General features: G+C 43.5%; 1 protein-coding gene across 2 annotated transcripts; it reads right to left on the bottom strand.

Moving 5' to 3' along the window:
* Nucleotides 1–423: 423 nt before the first annotated feature.
* On the bottom strand, nt 424–20,892 carry SPMIP11 (sperm microtubule inner protein 11). 2 transcript variants are annotated; one of them, XM_060252581.1, is made up of 4 exons: nt 20,760–20,892; nt 15,223–15,357; nt 12,056–12,200; nt 424–604 (listed from the first exon to the last, which is right to left on the bottom strand). In XM_060252581.1, exons 1-4 carry the CDS (start codon nt 20,842–20,844, stop codon nt 556–558), a joined length of 414 nt encoding a protein of 137 aa, XP_060108564.1. In that variant the 5' UTR covers nt 20,845–20,892; the 3' UTR covers nt 424–555. The 2 variants fall into 2 exon arrangements, with proteins under 2 accessions (XP_060108564.1, XP_060108563.1); XM_060252580.1 differs by having other exon boundaries at nt 15,223–15,360.
* Between the last annotated feature and the right edge of the window lie 731 nt (nt 20,893–21,623).

Genomic DNA, 21,623 nt, shown 5'->3' on the forward strand with positions numbered 1-21,623 from the left:
GACAAACAATATTTCATCATTGTCTCAACTTTCAATTCTTTTTAGTGGAGAAAAAAGATTTTGGCTCCATATCCTCAAATATTTCTGGCAATCTTTCATTCAGGTGATAAACATTACTCTTTTTGTCACAAACTCTGAACCAAACACTTCCACCATACAGACAGAACAAAGTCACATTCTGAGTGTGCATGGGAACATTGTCATCACTACCAGCCTGCCAAACAATGACCACACTTCTAATGAGACATCTGGATAAGAGTTATGTATGAATTCTCACTACCATTTGTAAGTAATGGTAGGTGTAATTGCCTGACATTCAGGGCTGAGGTGAATGTCTCGTTCATGAATGGTCGGTCATATATATATCCACCCATTTCTCCCATTTTGTACCCCCAAAATAGATAAGTCAAATCCATAGAAGACTATACTGACCTCCTTTTTATTGGCACAGCTGGTGCTATAGGTCTTAACTTGGGGGAATGGCACAACAACTCTTACAACCACTATGGTGATCCCATGCACCTTGAGTTTGTGTGGTGGCTCCAAACAAAGCTCTCAAAACAAGCTGAAAAGTGGGTCTCTGAGCAGCATATTTTCCACGAACCTACAGCAAAGAACAAGGATATTAATTCAGTTTTCCACTGCCTGTTAATTCTGCAGTCTACCAAGTGTGCTTTTAGGGTTTCCAATATAGTGTATACCCTTGCACAATATCCTGATAAAAATTTGCTTCAGAATGTCTTAAAATGTTCCAGTATGAACTTACCAAGGGCTACAGTGTTTAGTTATGGAAACCATTAATAATCAGATGCCAGAGCTGCAGCAACCAAAACAAATGTCTTGTGGCACCATAAAGCTTTTGTGAACACATTACATGGGTTAATTTTTAAGGTGCCTGTGGAGAAACGCCATCTTAATTGGGAGGGAACATGAAACTGCTAAGCAGGCTTTGGCCTAGCCTCCCTCCTACCCCCCCCCCTCCCCTCCAGAGCCAAACCAGCAACTCTAGGGGGAAAGCCTCCTAGAGAGGCAGGGAGTTCTTTTGTTCTTTGCATTTTGAATTATTTGAAGAGAGGCAGTTCTCAACTGGCGCTTGAGGGAGCATGTGGTGAGCATGGGGGCTCCTGCCTGTGAGGCCCCCAGGCAGTCAGACCAAGTAAGTCATCCCCAAGGTGGGGCAAGTTCAGACCAGGGACAGTAGGATGCGTTTATAACACCTTTTCTTTATCATGCTGTTTGCTGTGCGGGTGCTGTGCTGTGCTAACTTTTTATATGCAACTGTTTTTGTTTTGTTTTTTCTTTCCCTTTCTTTTTCTCTTGTAAATAAATATTTTTTTTGTTTTGAATGCTGGCAGTCAAACTCTGTACCACATAGATCCCGACCGTTTAGACCACGCTGCTTTATGAAGGGGGCCCCGGGGAAGGGGGAAGGCATGCAGTTGGATAAGGTGCCAATCCTCCAGGGGGTTCCCCAAAGAAGTGCTGAGGTCTCTGTGATACCCAAGTACAGGGTGGCAGAGGACCTTGAGGCCTGGCCTCATAGCTGGAGAGGGGGATTGGGAGTCCTGTTCCTCTCAATCTGAACCCTTAGACTGAGCAGGTGGTGGCAGTGAGCCCAAGTGGCAGGAGGAGAAATATCTCCCTCCAGGAGTTGGCGACTCAATAGGGAGTTGAAGGGACCGGGTCTGAAGGCGGAATCGGGCCGGTTCCGTCACATTTGGCGGCAGCGGTGGGATAAGAACAAACAGAGAACTTGATTGGCCAGGCATTTTTGGGTTTTTTTGATACGTGCAAGCACCCAGAGGAAGCAACAGAGGTTTTGTTTTATTTTCGGGTCAACTGGAATAGGGAAAGTTTAGCTAGTTAGGATGGAGCGTGCTAAGAGACTGGAAATCCTGAAGATGACAGAGCCACAGCTCCAGGAAGAGTGCGCAAAGCAAAAGCTGGAGTGTGACAACATGACTGTAGCAGATATGAAAGACCTCCTGTTGGAGCATCATAAGCATGCAGGGGCACCTGCAAAAGTGGCCCCCACCCAGTCAGAAGCAATCTTGCGGCTACAGTTGGAACTGGAGAGAATGCGTATCGAGGCGGACCGAGAACGCAGACGGGAGGAAAGAGAGAGTGAAAGAGAGAGGGATGAGATCCGCAGACGGGAGGAAAGAGAGAGGGATGAAAGACGAGCTGAGATCCACAGACGGGAGCAGGAAGAGCAACGTCGCCATGAGCTTGAGGTGCTAAGTCTGGAAGCTGAACAAAGCAAAAAGATCAAAGTCACCCCCAAAGACTTTGCAGTGTACAAAGAGGGAGAAGACCCCTCCATATACCTCTCCAACTTTGAGAAGGCAGCCAAACAGTGGGGGATTGCAGAGGAAGACTATATGTCTTACCTCTGTAGCAACCTGACTGGAGAACTTTCAGCCATCTATTACAGCATGCCGATGGAAGATGGGGGGATAACTTTTGCAGCCTATAAAGCCACTGTATTTAAAAGGTTTAAACTGGGGCCAGACCATTCCCGAAAGCAGTTCAGGGGTTTAGCTCCACAAGAATGTAAATCCTATTCTGAATTTGGGGTAAGGAAGGAACAGACAGTTCCAGTGTTATTGGGCCGGGATTTGTTGGTTGGCCAGTACTCTATCAATGCTGTAACCTGCAGCCAAACCCTCAGAGGAAAGTGGGAGGAGGAAGGCAACTTTAGGGAAGCCACCTCACAACCAGCCAGGGAGGGGGAAATAGCCCAGGTTACTGAGGACGAAGAGACGTCAGTCACCCAGGAGGGGGAGGACCAGCCTGTCTCGAGCCCTGGAGGAGGCTGTTCCCAAGGGGAAGAGGGGTGTAGCTTTCCCCAAGTGCAGCAAAAGGCTGTGGATGTTCCTAGCGAGGAAGGGAACCTGTCTAGCGTAAAGGATGTGCATCCTGAAGGGACAGAGGTGGAGAGTGGAGATTTCACAGGAGGTTCTGAGAGCAGCAAGGCTAATGTGGGCTCAGAGGAGCACATAGCTGAAGGCTTGGGGGAATGGGAGTGGTTGCAGAAGGGGGTCCTGAGTGGCCTTAGGTTGGAACCGGTTCACCAAGTAGCTGTGGGTCAGGAAGTGGAATCGTTCGAGACTCTCTCAGAACAGGTTGTCTTGAAGCAGGGCAGACAGGAGTCCTGGGAAGCTGTGGGACCTTCCAGGCAGGAAGGGGGTCATTTGGGTAGTGCTGAAAAACCAACCGAGGGGACTGAGAACCCAAGCCAAAGCCTTGCTGAGGTTTCTGGAAACAGTGGGACTAGGGGTGGCTTGAAGGAACAGATGATAGAAAGTCTGGGGGAGCCAGGAATGTTCCTGTCTGAGGTTCAAAGTGACCCTAGGCTGGAACCACTGTGTGAGGTGGCAAGGGACCAGAAAGTGGAGTTCTCAGAAGCTGAGACAGGGGATAGGGTGATGGTTTTCCTGCCACTTCATATTGGTGAACGGAAAGTGGAATGGGAGGGACCCCATATGATTGTGGATGACCTGGACGATGCTACTTATGTGGTGGCTATGGAGAAGACGGGAAAGGCAGTTAAAGTGGTGCAGGTGAAGGTGCCACAGCCATTCTCTGCGAGGTCCATGGTGTTGCATATAGGTAGGAAGGAAGGAGACAAAAAGAAGCTGGGACAGCAATTGTTTAGAGCCCCAGAGGTGGTTTTCTGGGAGGTCAGAGTGGACAGAGGGAACATTCCACCAATGAGGGATAAAGAAGCAACTGTGTGGGGACTGGGCAGTTTCCAACCTCATATGTGGGGCCAGGAATTTCCTCCTTTGATGGACCACTCATCCCAGCAACAGCAGCAACTGAGGGAGAACACCAAACTCCAGAGGTGGTCCTGGGAGATGGAGGAGTACATCTTAAAGACTGGACATTCCTTCTGGATGCAGCAATGCGACTTTCTGTCCAGAAAGGATAGTGATGCTTAAGATGTCAGCCTTCATGTATTGGAGAAATACCTGAATGTTTGTGTAATATTTTGGTTAATGGGTTTCTCCTTGTTTGGTTGGATTCTGCTACGGGGTCACCTCTGTAGGAGGCAACCCCTCCGGCTCAGAATTTAAGGAGGGGGACGTGTGGAGAAACGCCATCTTAATTGGGAGGGAACATGAAACTGCTAAGCAGGCTTTGGCCTAGCCTCCCTCCTACCCCCCCTCCCCTCCAGAGCCAAACCAGCAACTCTAGGGGGAAAGCCTCCTAGAGAGGCAGGAAGTTCTTTTGTTCTTTGCATTTTGAATTATTTGAAGAGAGGCAGTTCTCAAGTGGCACTCGAGGGAGCATGTGGTGAGCATGGGGGCTCCTGCCTGTGAGGCCCCCAGGCAGTCAGACCAAGTAAGTCATCCCCAAGGTGGGGCAAGTTTAGACCAGGGACAGTAGGATGCGTTTATAACACCTTTTCTTTATCATGCTGTTTGCTGTGCGGGTGCTGTGCTGTGCTAACTTTTTTTGTTTTGTTTTTTCTTTCCCTTTCTTTTTCTCTTGTAAATAAATATTTTTTCTGTTTTGAATGCTGGCAGTCAAACTCTGTACCACATAGATCCCGACTGTTTAGACCACGCTGCTTTATGAAGGGGGCCTCGGGGAAGGGGGAAGGCATGCAGTTGGATAACGTGCCAATCCTCCAGGGGTTCCCCAAAGAAGTGCTGAGGTCTCTGTGATACCCAAGTACAGGGTGGCAGAGGACCTTGAGGCCTGGCCTCATAGCTGGAGAGGGGGATTGGGAGTCCTGTTCCTCTCAATCTGAACCCCTAGACTGAGCAGGTGGTGGCAGCGAGCCCAAGTGGCAGGAGGAGAAATATCTCCCTCCAGGAGTTGGCGACTCAATAGGGAGTTGACGGGACCGGGTCTGAAGGCGGAATTGGGCCGGTTCCGTCACAGTGCCACAAGGCATCTCGAAGCATATTTCTATCAAGCTGTAATGCAAGGGTAATTCTTTGAGGCAACTGTACTGGGCTCACTGACAAAGTGCCTTTAAAGTGCCACAACATATAGTTGCTAACTCCAGGTTGGGAAAATCCTGGAGATATGGGGGTGCAGCCTGTGGACAATAGGATTTGGGGAGGGGGTATAACACCAAGAGTCTACCCTACAAAGTCATTTTCTCCACAGGAGCTGTTCTCTGTAAGTTGCAATCAGTTGTAATTCTGAGAGTTCTCCAGGTACCACCTGGACACTGGCAATCCACCCACAAAACGTTACTGATAACCCAGGTGTCTTCAGTCAGCTAATTCATAGGGAAACATGCAGCTAATTGAAGTCAGATCCTATATCAGCTCTTTTAAACTAAGCAATGGTGCTAATGATTCCCAAGCAACAGTGAGGGCCCTTGGGTAGCATGGCATCCTTGCAGGGGGAAAGAAGTTGCTGCACACTTCGAGATCTATGCTGGAAATATTGTGGCCTGATATTTGAACTCAAATAGTTTTGTAGTGACCTCTGAATTCTGCAGTTGGGTAAGAAATTAGTTCATAAAAAGGTACTAAAGGTGAAGAGTCTTAGCATCCCTGTGATCATATTTTGCTTTGTATGTGCAACAGGAAGGGCCTATTATTATTCTGAAACACTGTTTGTGTTGTTGTTAAGGGCCTCAGGGCTGGTACTCAGGTTGCACTGAATTCCACCAATTCCCCCCTCAGGACTTGGAGAGCCTGTTCCAAAGGTGCTGATACTCTGTATCAGTGCATACTACTACCACCACAAAAAGTAAAATAATCTGTGCTCCTAGACACTCAGAAATTTATCCAATCCATTTTCAACTGAATGTGAGGTATAGTGGTTGTAATACAGAACAACTAATATGGTGGGTGTGGTGGTTTGAATGCTGGAGTAGGAAAGGGAGACCAGGTTAATTCAAATTGCCACCTCTGCTGTGAAGCCAACAGGGTGACTGTCTTTATTACTTTATTCACAAGCCTATTGTGAGGATAAAATGGCAGCACGGGGGTTGGGACCATGCATGCTGTCCTAAACTCATTTAGAGAAAGGGTGGGATAAAAATCTAATAGTACAGGAACCTGCTCTCCTTATCAACCAGTTTCTTATGCAGCATCCTTATCACTACATTAAATCTCCTTTTGTACAACAAACCTTTGTCTGTTCCTGTGAAAGAAAAACAATTGGCCTTATCATGATTAGCAGCCTCTACACCTGGTTCTTTATAACTAATTACATCTTTTATCCCACTCTTGTGCCAGGAAGCTCTTTGTATAGTGCACAAGGGGCATCCCATCCCACCCTTTGCTTATGCTAATTTCAAGGACTGCATCTCCTGAAATATATGCATTTGCCACTTGCATTCACCTGATCAATGTTTACTTTGCTTCCTGCCCCAAGGTTTGGTCCACCATGTTGCTGCTTGAGCCCTGGTACTTTTTTTTGTGGACAGCCTGACTTTTATGGCGTAACTGCTTGAACACATGAGGAGGGCCTCCTCTCTTCTGAGTTTTCCTCTTGAAATTGTTAAAGTTTTGTGTAAATTGATATTTTTTATGCTTACTGGATTGTGTGATTTTGTTGCTTTATCATGTTATAAGTTGCCTCAAGACCAATTAATTGTTTTAATACACCAATCCTGTAACTGGCTCAAGGTCACCAATTGGCTGCAGGGCTGTGTAGCAATTTGAACCTGGGCTTCCCATGCATCAAACTGTTTCTTTACTTTCTTCCCTGTTGTCTGGCCTTCAGCTCTTCAACATGGGTGGAATCTTGCCTAAAAATTCCATGAGTGGAAAGGGGAGGTCAGTTGTTGCCAAATCCTTCCAAGTAAGGCAGCCAACTCCTCAAGCTATGCCTCGGCATCTCCCCTCCCCAAGGAGCAGCATTTCAGCAGGCAATTCAAACTACAGTGTGTGTGTGTGTGGGGGGGTCACACTCCATGGATGAAAATCCTCCCATCTGCAACATTTCAAGCAGGATCTAAACATATAAAACAAAGACTAAAACTGAACTCATTGCTGCACCTCTGATGACATTGTAGCAAGCTAGTTCAACACTTGGGGGGAGTGGATGGGATGGGTGTATTTCTCATGCCAATCATTCCTGAAATCTGAAATTCCTTAAACTGGATACTGAGCCTGGAGCCAACTGCATGCTGCTACACTGAAAGCTATTGAGGGGAAATTAGCCTGTTAGTCTGCTGCAGCAAAAATAAAATGGGAGTCCAATGGCACCTTAATAAAGTCTAACAAAATTTATTCCAGCATTAACTTCCATGAGTCAGAACAACAATTAGAGATGTTTTGCTTACTACAAGTGCTAATATTTTAGCACAATCTGCCCTTTACAGATAACAGTTCATCAAAACCTCTAAAAGTCTTTGTATTTTTCTGATTGGATTTTGTTATGTATTGGAACTGGAGTTTGGCCTTAGGGCCAGCAGCGACTTGGCTGAGCTTGAGACCCTAAAACAATAGCCACTGAGCTTGAAACCCTAAAACAATAGCCACCTGGATTCAGGAAGGAGGCCCATCAGGGATCGTTAGGCCAGCTATTAACCTATAGTTGTGTGTAATGGGATGAGAGTAATGGGTTTTTGGGTGGGGAGGTTTGCATGCATATAAGCAGGGCCCTTGGTCCTGCCAGACAGTTCTGTTCCTATCTCACTATGCTGAATCACTGAGTAAAGAGCTGAACTCACTATCTCTTGGGCATTCTCATGCTTTGAACCCAGTATATTATAGATTTGGTCACCATGTTACACCCTGCACTTCCTTTGAGTGGATTTTTATGTTAATTTCACTTTACCTATCTGTCCATAACTGGGCGCAGTCCTGAATTATTACTCTTTAGATTGGGTCTTGTTTTAAACTCTTTGTAACACTCCCTTCCTCCTGCCTTTCTTTTGTTTGTACCCTCTTTGTCTAGCAAGAGGATATAAATTAACCATTTACAACAAAATGGGCAGAGTGCTCCACTGAGCCATCAAATTGAATCAGACTATAAGCATGCCCTGAGAAATTAAAAAATAAGTTTAGAAAGTATCTGTGCTGGACATAAAAGCCCTGCTGGATTAGACCAGTGGTCCATCTAGCCTAGCATCCTGTCTCATACAGTGGCCAACCAGTTCCTCTGGATGGTCAGCAACAGGGCATAGAAGCAAGGCCTTCACCTGATGTTGTCTCCTGACTCTGGGATTCAGAGGTTTAGTGCCTCTGAATGTAGATGTTTATCTCAATCACAATGGCTAGTAGCCATAAGAAGGAAAATTTTCTCTTTGTCAGCTCTCTCCAATTATAATTTAATAAATCTCTATCATGTCCCCCCTTAGTCATCTTGTTTCTAAACTGAAAAGTCCAACATTTGTCAGCCTTTCCTCATAAGTAAGGCATTCCAACCACCTGGTCATCTTGGTTGCCCTTCTCTGCATTTTTTCCAGTTCTGTAATATCCTTTTTGAGATACAGGGACCAGAACCATTCACAGTATTCCAGATGAGGCCACATCATAGATCTATACAGGGATATTATAATATTGGCCATTTAATTCTCAGTTCCTTTTCTAATAATCCCTAACATGGAGTTTGCCTTTTTCATTGCTGCAGAATACTGAGTTGACACTTTCATTGAGCTATCCACTACAGTCCAAGAACTTTTCCCCTCTCAGTCTCAACAAGTTCAGAACCCACTAGTAGACTATACTTGAAGTAATGTGCATCACCTTACACTTATCAACATTCAACTTAATTTGCCACCTTGTTGCACACTCACCCAGTTTGTAGAGGTCCTTTTGGAGCTCTTTAGTCAGTCTTGGTTTTCACCATCCTGAATAATTTTGTGTCATCTGCAAACCTGGCTACTACACTGCTCACCTCTAGTTTCAAATAATTTATGAATAAATTAAATGGTAACCTCCCTAATACCGATCCTTGTGAGACCCTACTGTTCTCTTCCCTCCATTGTGAGAACTGTCCATTTATTCCCACTTTTTGCTTCCTGTCATTTAACCAGTTTTTAATCCATAACAGAATCCGTCCTCTTATCCCATGACTGATGCATTTTTCCAGGAGTTTTTGGGTGAGATTACCCTGTCAAAAACCTTTCGAAATTCCAAGTATATTGTGTCTACCGGATCACAATTGTCTACTCTGTTCATTTTCTCAAAAAACTCCAAAAGGATGGTGAGGCAGGTCTTCCCTTTGCAGAAGCCATGCTGATTTTCTCTCAGCAGGCTTTGCCCTCCGTGTGTAACAATTTTATCTGATTAGTTTCTACTAATTTGCCTGGGATTTTTTGATCCCCTCTGGATACCTTTTTTAAAAATGAGTGTAACATTTGCTACCCTCAAGCAATAGTCCCTCTAAGCTGTGGAGGCTTGTGAGCAAAAATACTACCTTGTGAGCTACTGCATAAATTAGTTTGCTCTGGGGCCATATTCCCTGAGCTAAGACAAAAATGTGTGAGCTGGTTGATACAGAGATCAACTGCAAAAAAGAGATAGATTCAAGTTCAGTAGCACCAAAATCAGCAAGATTTTCAGGGAAAGAGCTTTTTAGAGCAGGGGTGTCAAACTTACAGCACATGGGTCACAACTGACCCACTCAGGACTTTAATAGGCCTGCAGCACTTTTCGCCTTCCTCTCCCCCCTCCTGTCCTCACCCTTTGAAGCTCCAAGCCTAGTTTCCACATCCTTCTGCCTTGTCTTTGCCTGCTTCAGCAGGAACCTCTTCTGGGCTTCCAGAGCTGCAAAGAAAATGCAGAATGGATTTTCCATTAAGGTTTCTGTGCCCAGATAAAATACTCCCAGAGTAGTCTATCTGAGCCCAGAGAGCTTAATGGAAAATCTGTTCTGCATTTTCCTTGCAACTTTGTCTGTGCTGCAATGTATTTCAATGGAGTTGAGCTCAAGTAGTTTCACTTTCCAGTGTTTTGTATGGCCAGCTGAAGCTGTTCCCTGCTAGAGTGGCCTCGCAAATAAAGAGATGATACTTTGAGCCAGCTTGACTCTGCTGAACAGATCTGAAAACTGGTACCAAGTGAGTACTCTAACCTAGGAACCCACAGCCAAAGGGGGATATTACATTGGAGATCCATTGCCAATCAGAGTAGACTGGAGGGGAGGGGGAAGTAGCTTGAAATGCCCCAGCTATTTCACATCTTCCCATGCTCAGAGCATTTTATATTTTTAGTTAATATATTAAGTTTCTTCTGTGATCGTTGTTCTTTTTCTTGCTTTATTTTAAAAAGTGCATTGCCAAATCCCACTATTCTCCACCTTTCCATTTTAAGATTTTAACGTTGCAAGAGCTTTAAGCATGTTTGTATTTTAAGTTAAAAATAATATATTTAATTGTTTTTGTCTGTATCCTTTATAAATGGTGCATTTACACTAAATTGTGTTTCATATCCAGATTTTTCTTTTTCTTACACAGTAAAAATCTGGATGTAAAACACATTATTTAGTGTAGAGTGAATGCACCAAAAGTTTGTATCTCTGCTTTTTTATTTATTTATTACATTTATGTCAGATCCAGCCTTCACAACAAATGAGTTGGCATCCCTGCTAGAGTCAAAGTTCCCTTTATCAGATAAGAGGTATCCTTCACTTCTCCATATTTTTGCCCAGTGGAAACAAACTAACATGAAACAGCTCAGTACCACATACTAACCAATTACCTGAATCTTTGGAATCAGCATTCATATGCAAGATTCAAGAGGGATGTGGCTGTAGGTGTTTAAGTGCATTATTCATCTTGCTGCACCAATTCATTACCCTGGGAGACCACACCCACTCAGGCTGGATCTTTTATCTTTTTGATTACCTTTTTGATTGAATCTCACTTTCACTTGTGTTCTGCACAATCTCCTCTGTTTGGATATCACTTGGTGAAACAATGTCCCTCCCCTCACCCCATATTTCCTTTTTGTGCCCAGAATAGGTATGTTTATCATCTAAGGTTGCTACTGTGAACATCTGATGAAGGCGCTGGCCTGTGAAAACTTACGCCACACCGAACAGGTTAACCTTTAAGATGCTCCAGGTAAATATGTCCAGGTCACTTTGGTTTTACTGCAACAAGGTAACATGCCTGCCACCCCTAATTTTGGCATACATTACATTTTAATTAAGGATCAAACTTTACTTCATCCCAGTTGAGAGATTTACTGAAGAGCAGTACAACTTTTTTAAAAAGTCGTCTTACTCTTCCACAGAGGAATATAACATGCAGCCCAACCTGCAATATGAAGGGGGTACAGTCCAGACACGTTTGCCATCACACCTATGGACATTAGGCCTCAGTTTTATACATTTGTCAAATACTAGAAGGCTGGTCCTGGAGAAGGCAAGAATTATATTATCAGCTGCTTTGGGTTCTTGTTAGAGAAAAAGCAAGGCTTAATATGGAATTGTATGTAATATGTAAATAACGTTTATTGCCCCTGACCTGGATAGCCTAGGCTAGTTCAGTCTTGGTAGATACTGGAAGCTAACCAGGGTTTGCTCTGTTCAGTATTTGGATGGGAAACCATCAAGGAAATCCAGGGTTGCTGTACAGAGGCAGACAATGGCAAACCGCCTCTGTTCATCTCCTGCCTTGAAAACTCTATGGGTCACTGAAAGTAAGTTGCGACTTGCTGGCACTTTCCACCTCCCAATGTTCAGAGACATGATAGTGCAGGGAGACTACTGTTGTCCAATACAGCTCCCCATATTTATTTATGCCAGTGTAATTTCTTTAACTCTAATTTCCAGATGCTAGTTTAATTTCTTTGCATTCTTGTGTGTCAAATCTAGACACTACAAATGTACATCTGGCAACTCTGTCTCTCTTCTTTGTGACTCCTCAGTCAAAATGACATGTAACGGGACACTGCTGTTAAGACTTTCCCTGCCTGTTGCCTGTAGTAGCTATTGAGTGGGGGTGGTGAGGAACCTGAACCCAATGATCTTGTATTCCTTTCCTAGACATTGCTAGAGAGAGACAGAGAAGAGATTAGGATGGCCATTCTTGTTGGCAGCATCCACTGCAACACCTTAACTCGGTCTTGTTGAAAGGGTATAGTTGACTCGAAGGGCTCATTCTCTGCCTCTATTTCATGCTCACTTGGTTATGGTGGTCTGCTTCAGAGAATGCCTTTCCGCTTTTATCCATGGTATGGCATCTTCTGGCTTGACTGATGGGTCACTTGGCAGCCACCAGCCAATATCTTGTCCACAGGTCATTGGTACCCTGTAGACTTGATTGGGGTCTAGAAAAGCAGAGAGAGTTTGTTCTGTTAGCCTTCCCACCTACAATCACATCCCCTTTTATTTATTTCCCAATCTTGGGCATGAAGAGCTACCAGGTTCCAGCTGAACCCAGTTCTCTTACCCACCAGCCCCTCTATTCATACGAAGTTGCCACACAGGCATGGCAGTAAGAATCAACCAACACCTACAGTGGCATTTTGTGAATGATGACTGAAATTTCAAGGAGATAGTGGTCAGACACAGATTTTATTTGTGCCCAAAGATGCATTCTACTACAGCAGGTCTGTAGCAGTCTACCATCCTACTGCGAAAAATGGCACAAAGAATGCAAACTCACACTTACCAACACACAATGGGAAGCCATATGGGAATCAGAAGTCTGCAAGACCAAATCAATAGCAATTTTTCAACAGAACTACAAAATTATGTCAAGATGGTACCGCACTCCCTTGCACTTCGCCAGTATCGACACTAACTATTCCCCACTTTGTTGGCGTAATTGTGGCATGCAAGCTTCATCACTACACTGTTGGTGGGACTGCCCGATTGTCAACTCTTTTTGGCAAAAGGTTATTACCCAGGTAGAAAACATCTCCGGAACTACAATCCCAAGACAAGTAGAGACCATCATTCTAAATGATTGGCATCCTGTAAAGGCTACAAGATCCAAACTATCCCTTATTATCTCGCTTATAACTGCAGCCAAAAACATAATAGCCCTGAACTGGAAATCTAAGCTCAATCTGTCCATAGATAATTGGATCCTCAAAATTTGGGACCTCATCACGATGGAGAAAATCACAGCCGACATAGACACCATAGACCCGATAAAGGCAGCTAACGATTTCTATGCAAAGTGGTATCCAATTCTGGATAGGATAGAGGTTGACACCACTCTTTCTTCTTCACTTAACCAACGGGTTATCCACAAGAGTATTCTTTTCTCGTGATCACTCTATAGCTGTATAACTTTATTTTATATAACGGTATGTATGTGGAATGAAAATCAAGGCATTATTGTAACAATGTTATTCTCTGTTTACAAACATTATATTTAAAATAAAAATTGTTTTGAAAAAAAAAAAGGAGATAGTGGTCAGACACAGATTTTATTTGTGCCCAAAGATGCCCTGTTAGCAAGTCAGATCTGAAGGGGTTACTGGTGCTGGAGGTCTCTAAAAAGTGTTTATTTAATTTTAATTTCTAGACTGCCCATCTAACCTATAAAAATGATGATTATCATTTTCAGTCATCTGGCAAACTGACCAATTCAATTGGGTTTCTTGGGATCCATAAAATTAAAAATTCTCCAACTGTTTCTTAAGGGACTAAAGAGATGGAATAAATTAATGGTGAGCAATACATGGAACAGTATGACGGTATACTATATGCCAGTGTGACATGAGGAGCTCAATATAGTTTGACACCCTGACCTGCTGCCTCACCCGAAAGTATCTTTTCTTTGCTAAACGTCTTTCACTAATGCACATGGGGAGTGGTTGTTTAGATATTTAGAGAACCAGTTTGGTGTAGTGGTTAAGAGCAAGGACTCTAATCTAGGAGAACTGTGTTTGATTCCCCACTCCTCCACATGCAGTTGCTGGTGTGCCCTTGGGTCAGTCAGAAGTTCTCTCAGAGCTACTCCCTCAAGAACAGTTCTTGAAAGAGTGCTCTTAGTCCCACCTATGTCACAGAGTGTCTCTGTTGGGAGGACAGAAAGGGAAAGGAGACTGTAAACTGATCTGAGACTCTGAGTGAAGGGTGTGGTATAAATCCAATCTCCTCCTGGGGAGTTTGGGAATTCTCTGTATCAGATCAGTTGCCCTGGAGTGTATAACTCCTTTCCAAGGCTAGGTATAGAGATGACATGCACACACAACCCTCCCCCCCCAACCCCCCCCCCCCATCTAGAATAATATACAAGTTCCAGATAACTACTCCCCCCCCCCAAAGCTCAGCTCAGGCTCAACAGCAGTGCAGCATTGAGCACACCAGCCAACATCTGGAGTCTGCTGGGTTCCTGCAGCTGAAGGGGCATGGGTATATTCTTTATTAATTCTTGATATCTTCTTCTTTGTTAATTCTTGATATCTCACTATCACAGAGATTTAAATAAAAGCCTTTTGCTTTACTTCTGGTGTGCTTATTGTCCTCAAATTCATTGGGAAAAAATAATCTCTTTGCCTCTTGGAAAAGCAACACCTTCCAGGGTAGAACTTTTGGAGAAGAGGGAATATTAACTTTGCAAACCAATACAAACTTGTTCCATGGGTTTACTCCTATATTTACTCCATGCAAGCATAACAGCCTTAGACTACACATGTGCTGTGTACTTAGGAGAATTTAGGTGGAATTTCAGGGAAACGACAAACCAAGTGGTGAGGCATAAGTAGACTTAACAGCACTACTGATCCCTACTGATCTTGTGATTGTAGGATAAAAGGATTCAGACAAAGTAGCTTCCACTAGCCAAGAACAGCCTACTGCAAGTGTCTTCTGCCAAGCTGATGAAAGGCAATGAAGATTTTTTAGAAAACAAATGTAATGCAGTTTGCCAGATGACTGATAAGGTGCCATAAGGAGCTGTTCCCTAGCTTCTGCTTAGATCCTTGTGGCACATGTCAGTTCAGAGAATCCAGATAAATTCTTTTGAACCCATCTTCTGCTGCCTCATAGTATTTTTTAATCTAAGTTTTTCCTATACACAGTTGCTGCTAACTTAGAAGTCCTTGCTACCTGTCGCTGTACTGACTGTATGCGTGAAGCTGTATCAGGGCACTTGTCTGTCATGATCAGTATGGTCTTTTCTGACTGGTAGCAGGTCTCCAGAAGATGTCTTTCAGCACTTACTACCAGAGCTTTGAGACCCAGGGACTGAACCTGAGACCAGACACTCTACCACTGAGCCCACACTATGCCTCATTCACAAAGGTGGGCTACATTCTCAGAAATCCTGGAGAGGCCCTTGCGCTTTTGAGCCCTTTGTATTACCCACCCGCCCTTGGAATTTTTTTAACGTACATTTCTTGAGCTGTCTCCGTCTGACAGCCTCTCGATACCTGCAGTTGCTACCACGGTGCTCTGTGCCATCATATCCTCCAGCTCCTATAGGTGGCAGTTTTGGGTAGAAAAAGTCCAGTTTGGGTTGTGGTGTTCCTACTGAGGATGGATAGGAGGGAGGAGGAAAACATTAAGTGCGTCCTGGAAGGCAAGAAATCACAGGGTAAAGTGCAAAGCAGATGAACAAGTCTCTTTTATTATCATGGCAGGGTATCTGGACTGGATATGCCTGATGTTCCTAAGCCAAAGCTAAGCAGGGCTGAGCTGGCATCTGAATGAGAGACTGCCTGGAATCCCCAAGTACATCCTTCTGAGTTCCAATGAATGGTGGGATGCAAATTTAAGGGGTCTGCAGATCAAGCTTTTGAAACTCAGCCAAAATGTAGTTAATAACTTCAGCTTATGTATCAAATAAACTGATCATATGATCAATAGGCAGTAATCTACAGGTCTTTGACTGATGTGAACCTGCTTTTGAGAGCTCCTTACACTATCTTGTATCACATTTCAAATATGTAAAAGAAATCCCAAAAGTCAAAACATGTCAGAAAAACTGCTACACTAGACATCCCCTATGTCTAGTGTTCTAGGCATTCTAGCACCATTCCATGCTGCAGTCTAATGGTACAATCCAAGAACTGCTTTAAGAACGATTAACTCTTTTTTGTCACTCTAGCCTAAGCCTACCTGACAAAGGAAGAGAGCCCTGTAGCTAGGGGCCATGGGGGAGGGAGCCTCTGGGGAGGGGCCCATGGGGGTGAGTGCAGAAAGCTGGAAAGGCTGGGGGCCATTCCTCTTCTTCCTGCATGATTTAAATGGCATGAGAGGGGCATTGGCTGCTCCTGAAAGTCCCTCCCATGCAGTGTAAATCACACAGGAGGGGCATAGCCCTGGGATGGGAGTGAGGGGTCCCAAAAACCTGTCAGGGTGCCAGGCCCCATGAGCCCCTGGCTAGCTATGGACAGGGGTCATATCATAGAAAAAAAGGTGCTGGAGCTTATTAGCACAACTTATTTGAATATGCCACACACACCTCTGACATTACCAAATGGGGCACTAAATTATATCAGCTCAGCATCTACCTTAAAATGCTTCTTAAATTATAATTGTCATAATAAAACTTTACTCCCATCATACTTTTAAAATTACTTTCTCCTATGTGGCCACAGTGGCATGATGAAGATTTCCATCTGTCTGCTTTATAGGTTTTGGTTATTTCCCCAATTTTTGTGGGGGGAAAAATATTAGAAAGTTCAGCAGAATTCTCACAGGGTTTGAACAATGGAGCACAGAAGCAAGTATTTGCTGGTGTGGGTGTGTAAGAAAGAAAGAGCACAATAAAATTTAGTGGTTCCAACTTCTGCTCCTGTGAGCTCCTGCCCAAAATGAGGCCTGACTAAAGACCTCTCATACAGGCCAAGTTGTAGAAAAGGGAGACCAGGTTCACATCAGAGCCTGCCTTCCCCCCCTCCCTCTGGTGGCCAGAGAGAAAGGGATTAGCATTAATAAAACTTCAACTAGGAAGGAATTGCTATAAGACTAAAATTTCAGGAACAGGATTAGCAACCTGAACAAGGAATTGATAGGAAGGAATTGCTATAAGACTAAAATTTCAGGAACAGGATTAGCAACCTGAACAAGGTAAAGATTGGTACAATTACAAAGACATCTTCTACTAAACAAATATGGCCACTGGCAGTCCTTGCTCAAGCTGTTACTTAAAACTCTACTTACTCTTTTGCCAAAAGCCACTTCAAATGTATACACAAGTTTTAAAAATGAAAAACCTTACTTGGCTGTGCTCATACTACAACTTTACTAGTAATTATAATTGTCTTTATCCAATCATGTGGGTATGGAGCTCTTATTTTTGCCATGTTTCCCTCAGTTTCATCAGCCCCTTCCAACCTCCAGAAAGGTAATTTTTGGAATTGTGGGACCTGTATGGTGCTCTGTATGGGTTGAAGCACTGCAGGGCAGAGACAGAAGGGAGTGAAACTGGCCCTTTTGTGTTTACCACAAGTGCAAGTCCCATAATGAGACATAGAAGGTAGGTGGTGATTTCACTCTCTCCCTCAGCCTCACTCCAGCATCTCCACCCACACAGCTTTTCCTTTGTGCAGGTCCAGCAACTGGCCAGGAATGATCCTCGAAGATCACAAGGGGATGCCGAAACAGAGGAATGCAAAAAATTTCCATGCATCTTCTGTGGCCACATAGCTGGCCCCCATGTTATTTAGTTATTTCAATGCTGAAAGTGCTCCACTAACCCATTATTTCATGGCATCAGTGCTATTATAACATTTGAGAAAGATGGAGGACAGTGGGATTCTTAATATAAGTAACATCATTAGTCATTACCAGGGCTTTTTTTTTAACAGGAAGGCCCCAGCATTGTCTCCCCATGGACACCCAAAGCCAGTCCCTTGCTCACATGAAGCAGCAGATGCTCAACCCCAGGAAAAGGAAGGGGAGAATACAGAGGGCATTTCATTCAGTCCTAGGTGCCCTTCACTCACCTGTAGCCTCACCATCCAGCAGGTTGCCCATTTGAAATATTGTGTACAGTTCTGGTCATCGCACCTCAAAAAAGATAGCCCAAAACCAAGTGCCACCAGGAAGCCCACCAACAGGGACATAACTCAGGAAGCCCCCCCACCGTTGCCCCCCAAGCACCAAGAATACAGAGCATCACTGCCCCAGACAGAATGTTCCATTTGTACCTTGTGACTAACAGCCACTGATGCACCTTCATGTGTTTATCCAATCCCCTTTTGAACCTGCCTATGCATGTAGCCACCACCCTGTGGCAGTTAATTCTATGTGTTAATTACTCTTTGGGTGAAGAAGTACTTCCTTTTATTTGTTCTAAGCCGACTGCTCATTGAGTGCCCATGAGTTCTTATACTGTGAGAAACTGAGAAAAGTACTTCTTTCTCTACATTCTCTATTCTATGCATAATTATGTAAACCTCTATTATGTTACTCCTCAATCACAGTTTCTCCAAGCTATAGAGCCCTAACCTCTTTAATCTTTCTTCATAGGGAGGTGTTCCATCCCCTTAATCATTTCAGATGCCCTTTCCCCAATGCTATAGTTAGTATCTTATTTAGGTGCAGTGACCAGAACTGTCCATCCCCCTTTTTTGCTATTACAAAAACCTGCCTAAGGTTTTGCCTTATCTGTGAACTATCCCTAGCCTCTGGTATTAGTACTTTAATCTACAGGTGTAATGAAGTTCAAAAGTGACATTCGAGCATAAATTAGTCCTGTGCCCTCAGTTTTAATCCTTGTCCTTCATTTGACCCTGTTTAACCTTTCCCATATTGCAGTAAAACTAACCCAGAACCTCTGAGCCTGCCTAAAACTAAAATTAGCTACACCTGAGTCATTTGAGCAGCTACAATACTAAGAAATTAGAAGATGTTAGTACCTAAAGGTATTTAATTATTTGCCCTCCTTACTATTTTAACCCTTTTCACTTAGCCTATCTTGAAATAATTTTATATTAAAACTGAGGTGTATGGGTGTATGCATGTGTGTGCAAATGCCACTTACCTTCTTGCTTGCCTGCTAAAACCTGCCTGTTTATTTCCTTGCTCCAAACTGGATCTGGGACAGTCTGTCACTGGGCCTGCTACTTCACAGAGCTTTTAGATCTGTGTCCTTTTAGAATATTGTTACCAGCTCCACTTGTAAATAGTGTCCCTCAACAACTATCTACCTCTTAGGGTTTTCTTTTTCCCCCATAAAGAAGAACTGGAACATAAAGCAATACTGGAAGTCTGCTGGTTTTATACTAGATGCATTTTTACCCCCAACTAGCATACCATATTAAATGCAATCCAAATGAAAACTGATCTAGACTCTAGAACAGGGATGTTGAACATGCAATTCGGGGGCCGAATTAGGCCCCCACAGGGCTTCTATCAGGCCCCTGAGCAACTGCTCTTATCTGCTTCCTTCTCCCTCTCTCTAGCTTCCTTCTGCATAACAGCTGCTTTGCAAAGCTTGCTCTATTGCTCAGGAGCTACAGAACAAAACCTCTATTTTCTTCATTGGCTGTGGCTTCTCCCCACACAGTCCCCTGGGGAAGGAAGGAAAGAGCCAGAGCTTCCTTTGCACAGTTCCCTGGATCCCATGGGAGAAATATAAAGAAAGCATCCTTAGGACCAATGAGTGCTAACGTTTTTAAGCATGTTTTAAGTTTTTTAAATATATATTTGTGTTTGTCTGTGTTCTTTATAAAATTTATATCTCTGCTAACTAATCTTAAATAGGTACACAGATGGCCCGACCCGACATGGCCCGGCCCCCCCAAGGTCTCATGTCAGATTCAGCCCTCATAACAAATGAGTTCGACACCCCTGCTCTAGAACATTATTGTAGTGAAGGTTATAGTAGTCAGGTTAGATTTTTTTCCCTTTTAACTTTGAACCCAAGATACCAAGAAAACTAGCTATCAAAGTCTAGATATTGGGGGGGCGGACACTTCTGCTTTCACAAACATGGATTTCCCTAGTGACAGTTGGAATTTGACTTGGGGTAGTGAATATACCAGCCAATATTCAATCAATTGATCATTGTTTATGGTCATAAACCAGCAGAATAAAACATACATTAACAGAGTGGTTTTACATAGACACATATACATAGATAAACACACACACATAGTCTTCCATTAAAATATATATAAAAAGCAATACGTGTCACTGAATCAACACTGTACCTTAATAGACTCTGGAACTCTATCCAATGTTTCTGATTCAAGGTTTGCAATAAGAAAGGAGATATACCATTCCTCCGATCTTGGGATTTTTGGCAGCGTTTTTGGAAGATGGGTGTGACAAATATATATCTAAGGTCATTATAGAGGAGACAGTGCAGAAGCAGATGTCTAGGTATTTCAATTACCCCCCAGTAGAGAAGGAACATAAATGCTATCCCTTTAGTGACACACCCTGGTTATATCCTTTCTAATAAGATGTGTGGAAGGGCATTAAGATGGACCAGAATAAATGCTATCCTATGTTTGGAAATCAATAAACTACTTAGATAGTCTGACAACACCAATTTCTTGTTCCTGAAATGATGGTATTTTGCAGCAAAATTTATATGGTGCTGGAGTTCAGTATCCCAAATCCTTTGCTTAATTTCAGGTTTAGTTTAGAAATAACCCAAGGCTATTAAAGCTAATAGGAGAATAGGACGAAGCTGCAAATGACTCAGGGAGACATTGCCATTTTGTTGTTTTATACTTTGTATGTTGTATATTGTGCATTTTAATGGTTTTAATGTGACGTAATTTATTTATGCTTGTAACCCACCCTGAGCCTGACTTGGTGGAATAGAAAGCCCATCAAATAAAAATAAATAAATGTCAAAATGGTTGAAGGGTTTACTGTAGTTATACCCAAAGAACAGTTACTGCTGTTGTATCCCAGGGTTGAAATCAGCTACGTTTTCTGTTGAGTAAACATTTCTGGAAATTTCTTACCTGGTACTTCATATTTTGCTAACTGTAGTTTTTTTTGTTGAAAAGGTTCCTGGTAGCCCACATAAGTTAATCCAAAGAAAGCCATTCTACTACCCTATGTGCTCAACTCAAACACCACAGCCTTCCAACTGCAACAGCCTCTTTTAAAGTGTATGTTTACTTTGTTACCATAGAGACGTATGTCAGCCTAGTTCATTGCATTTTCTTAACCAATCAAAATATGAGTAGCTTAGGGTTGCCAAGTCCAATTTAAGAAATATCTGGGGACTTTGGGGGTGGAGCCAGGAGACTTTGGGGGTGAAGCCAAAATCAAGGCTGTGACAAGCATAATTGATCTCCAAAGGGAGTTCTGGCCATCACCCCTTTTCAGTGCCTTCCCTCCATAGGAGATAATGGATAGGGGCACCTTCTTTTGGGGCTCATAGAATTGGACCCCCTGGTCCAATCTTTTTGAAACTTGGGGGGGTATTTTGGGGAGAGGCACTAGATGCTATACTGAAAATTTGGTGTCTCTACCTCAAAAAACAGCTCCCCAGAGCCCCAGATACCCGTGGATCAATTCTCTATTATTTTCTATGGGAATAAATCTCCCTAGGAAATAATAGAGTTCCCAGCAGACATTTCCCTCCCCGCGCTTTCTGACGACCCTGAAACGGGGGGGGGGGGGGAGGGCCTCCAAACCGGGGGATCCTCTGCCCCCACCTGGGGATTGGCAACCCTAGAGTAGCTATTGTGATACCTTAAGAAAAATGGTTAGGCATACACAGTAGTGTAGCTTTTGTCCTTAGAATAGATGTGAGCTGCTCACCCCATAAGAATGCAATCCTGCACATATTTACCTGCAAATAAATTCCAATGAATACA

This window comes from Heteronotia binoei, chromosome 13 (assembly GCF_032191835.1).
Source record: "Heteronotia binoei isolate CCM8104 ecotype False Entrance Well chromosome 13, APGP_CSIRO_Hbin_v1, whole genome shotgun sequence".
NCBI lineage: Eukaryota > Metazoa > Chordata > Lepidosauria > Squamata > Gekkonidae > Heteronotia > Heteronotia binoei.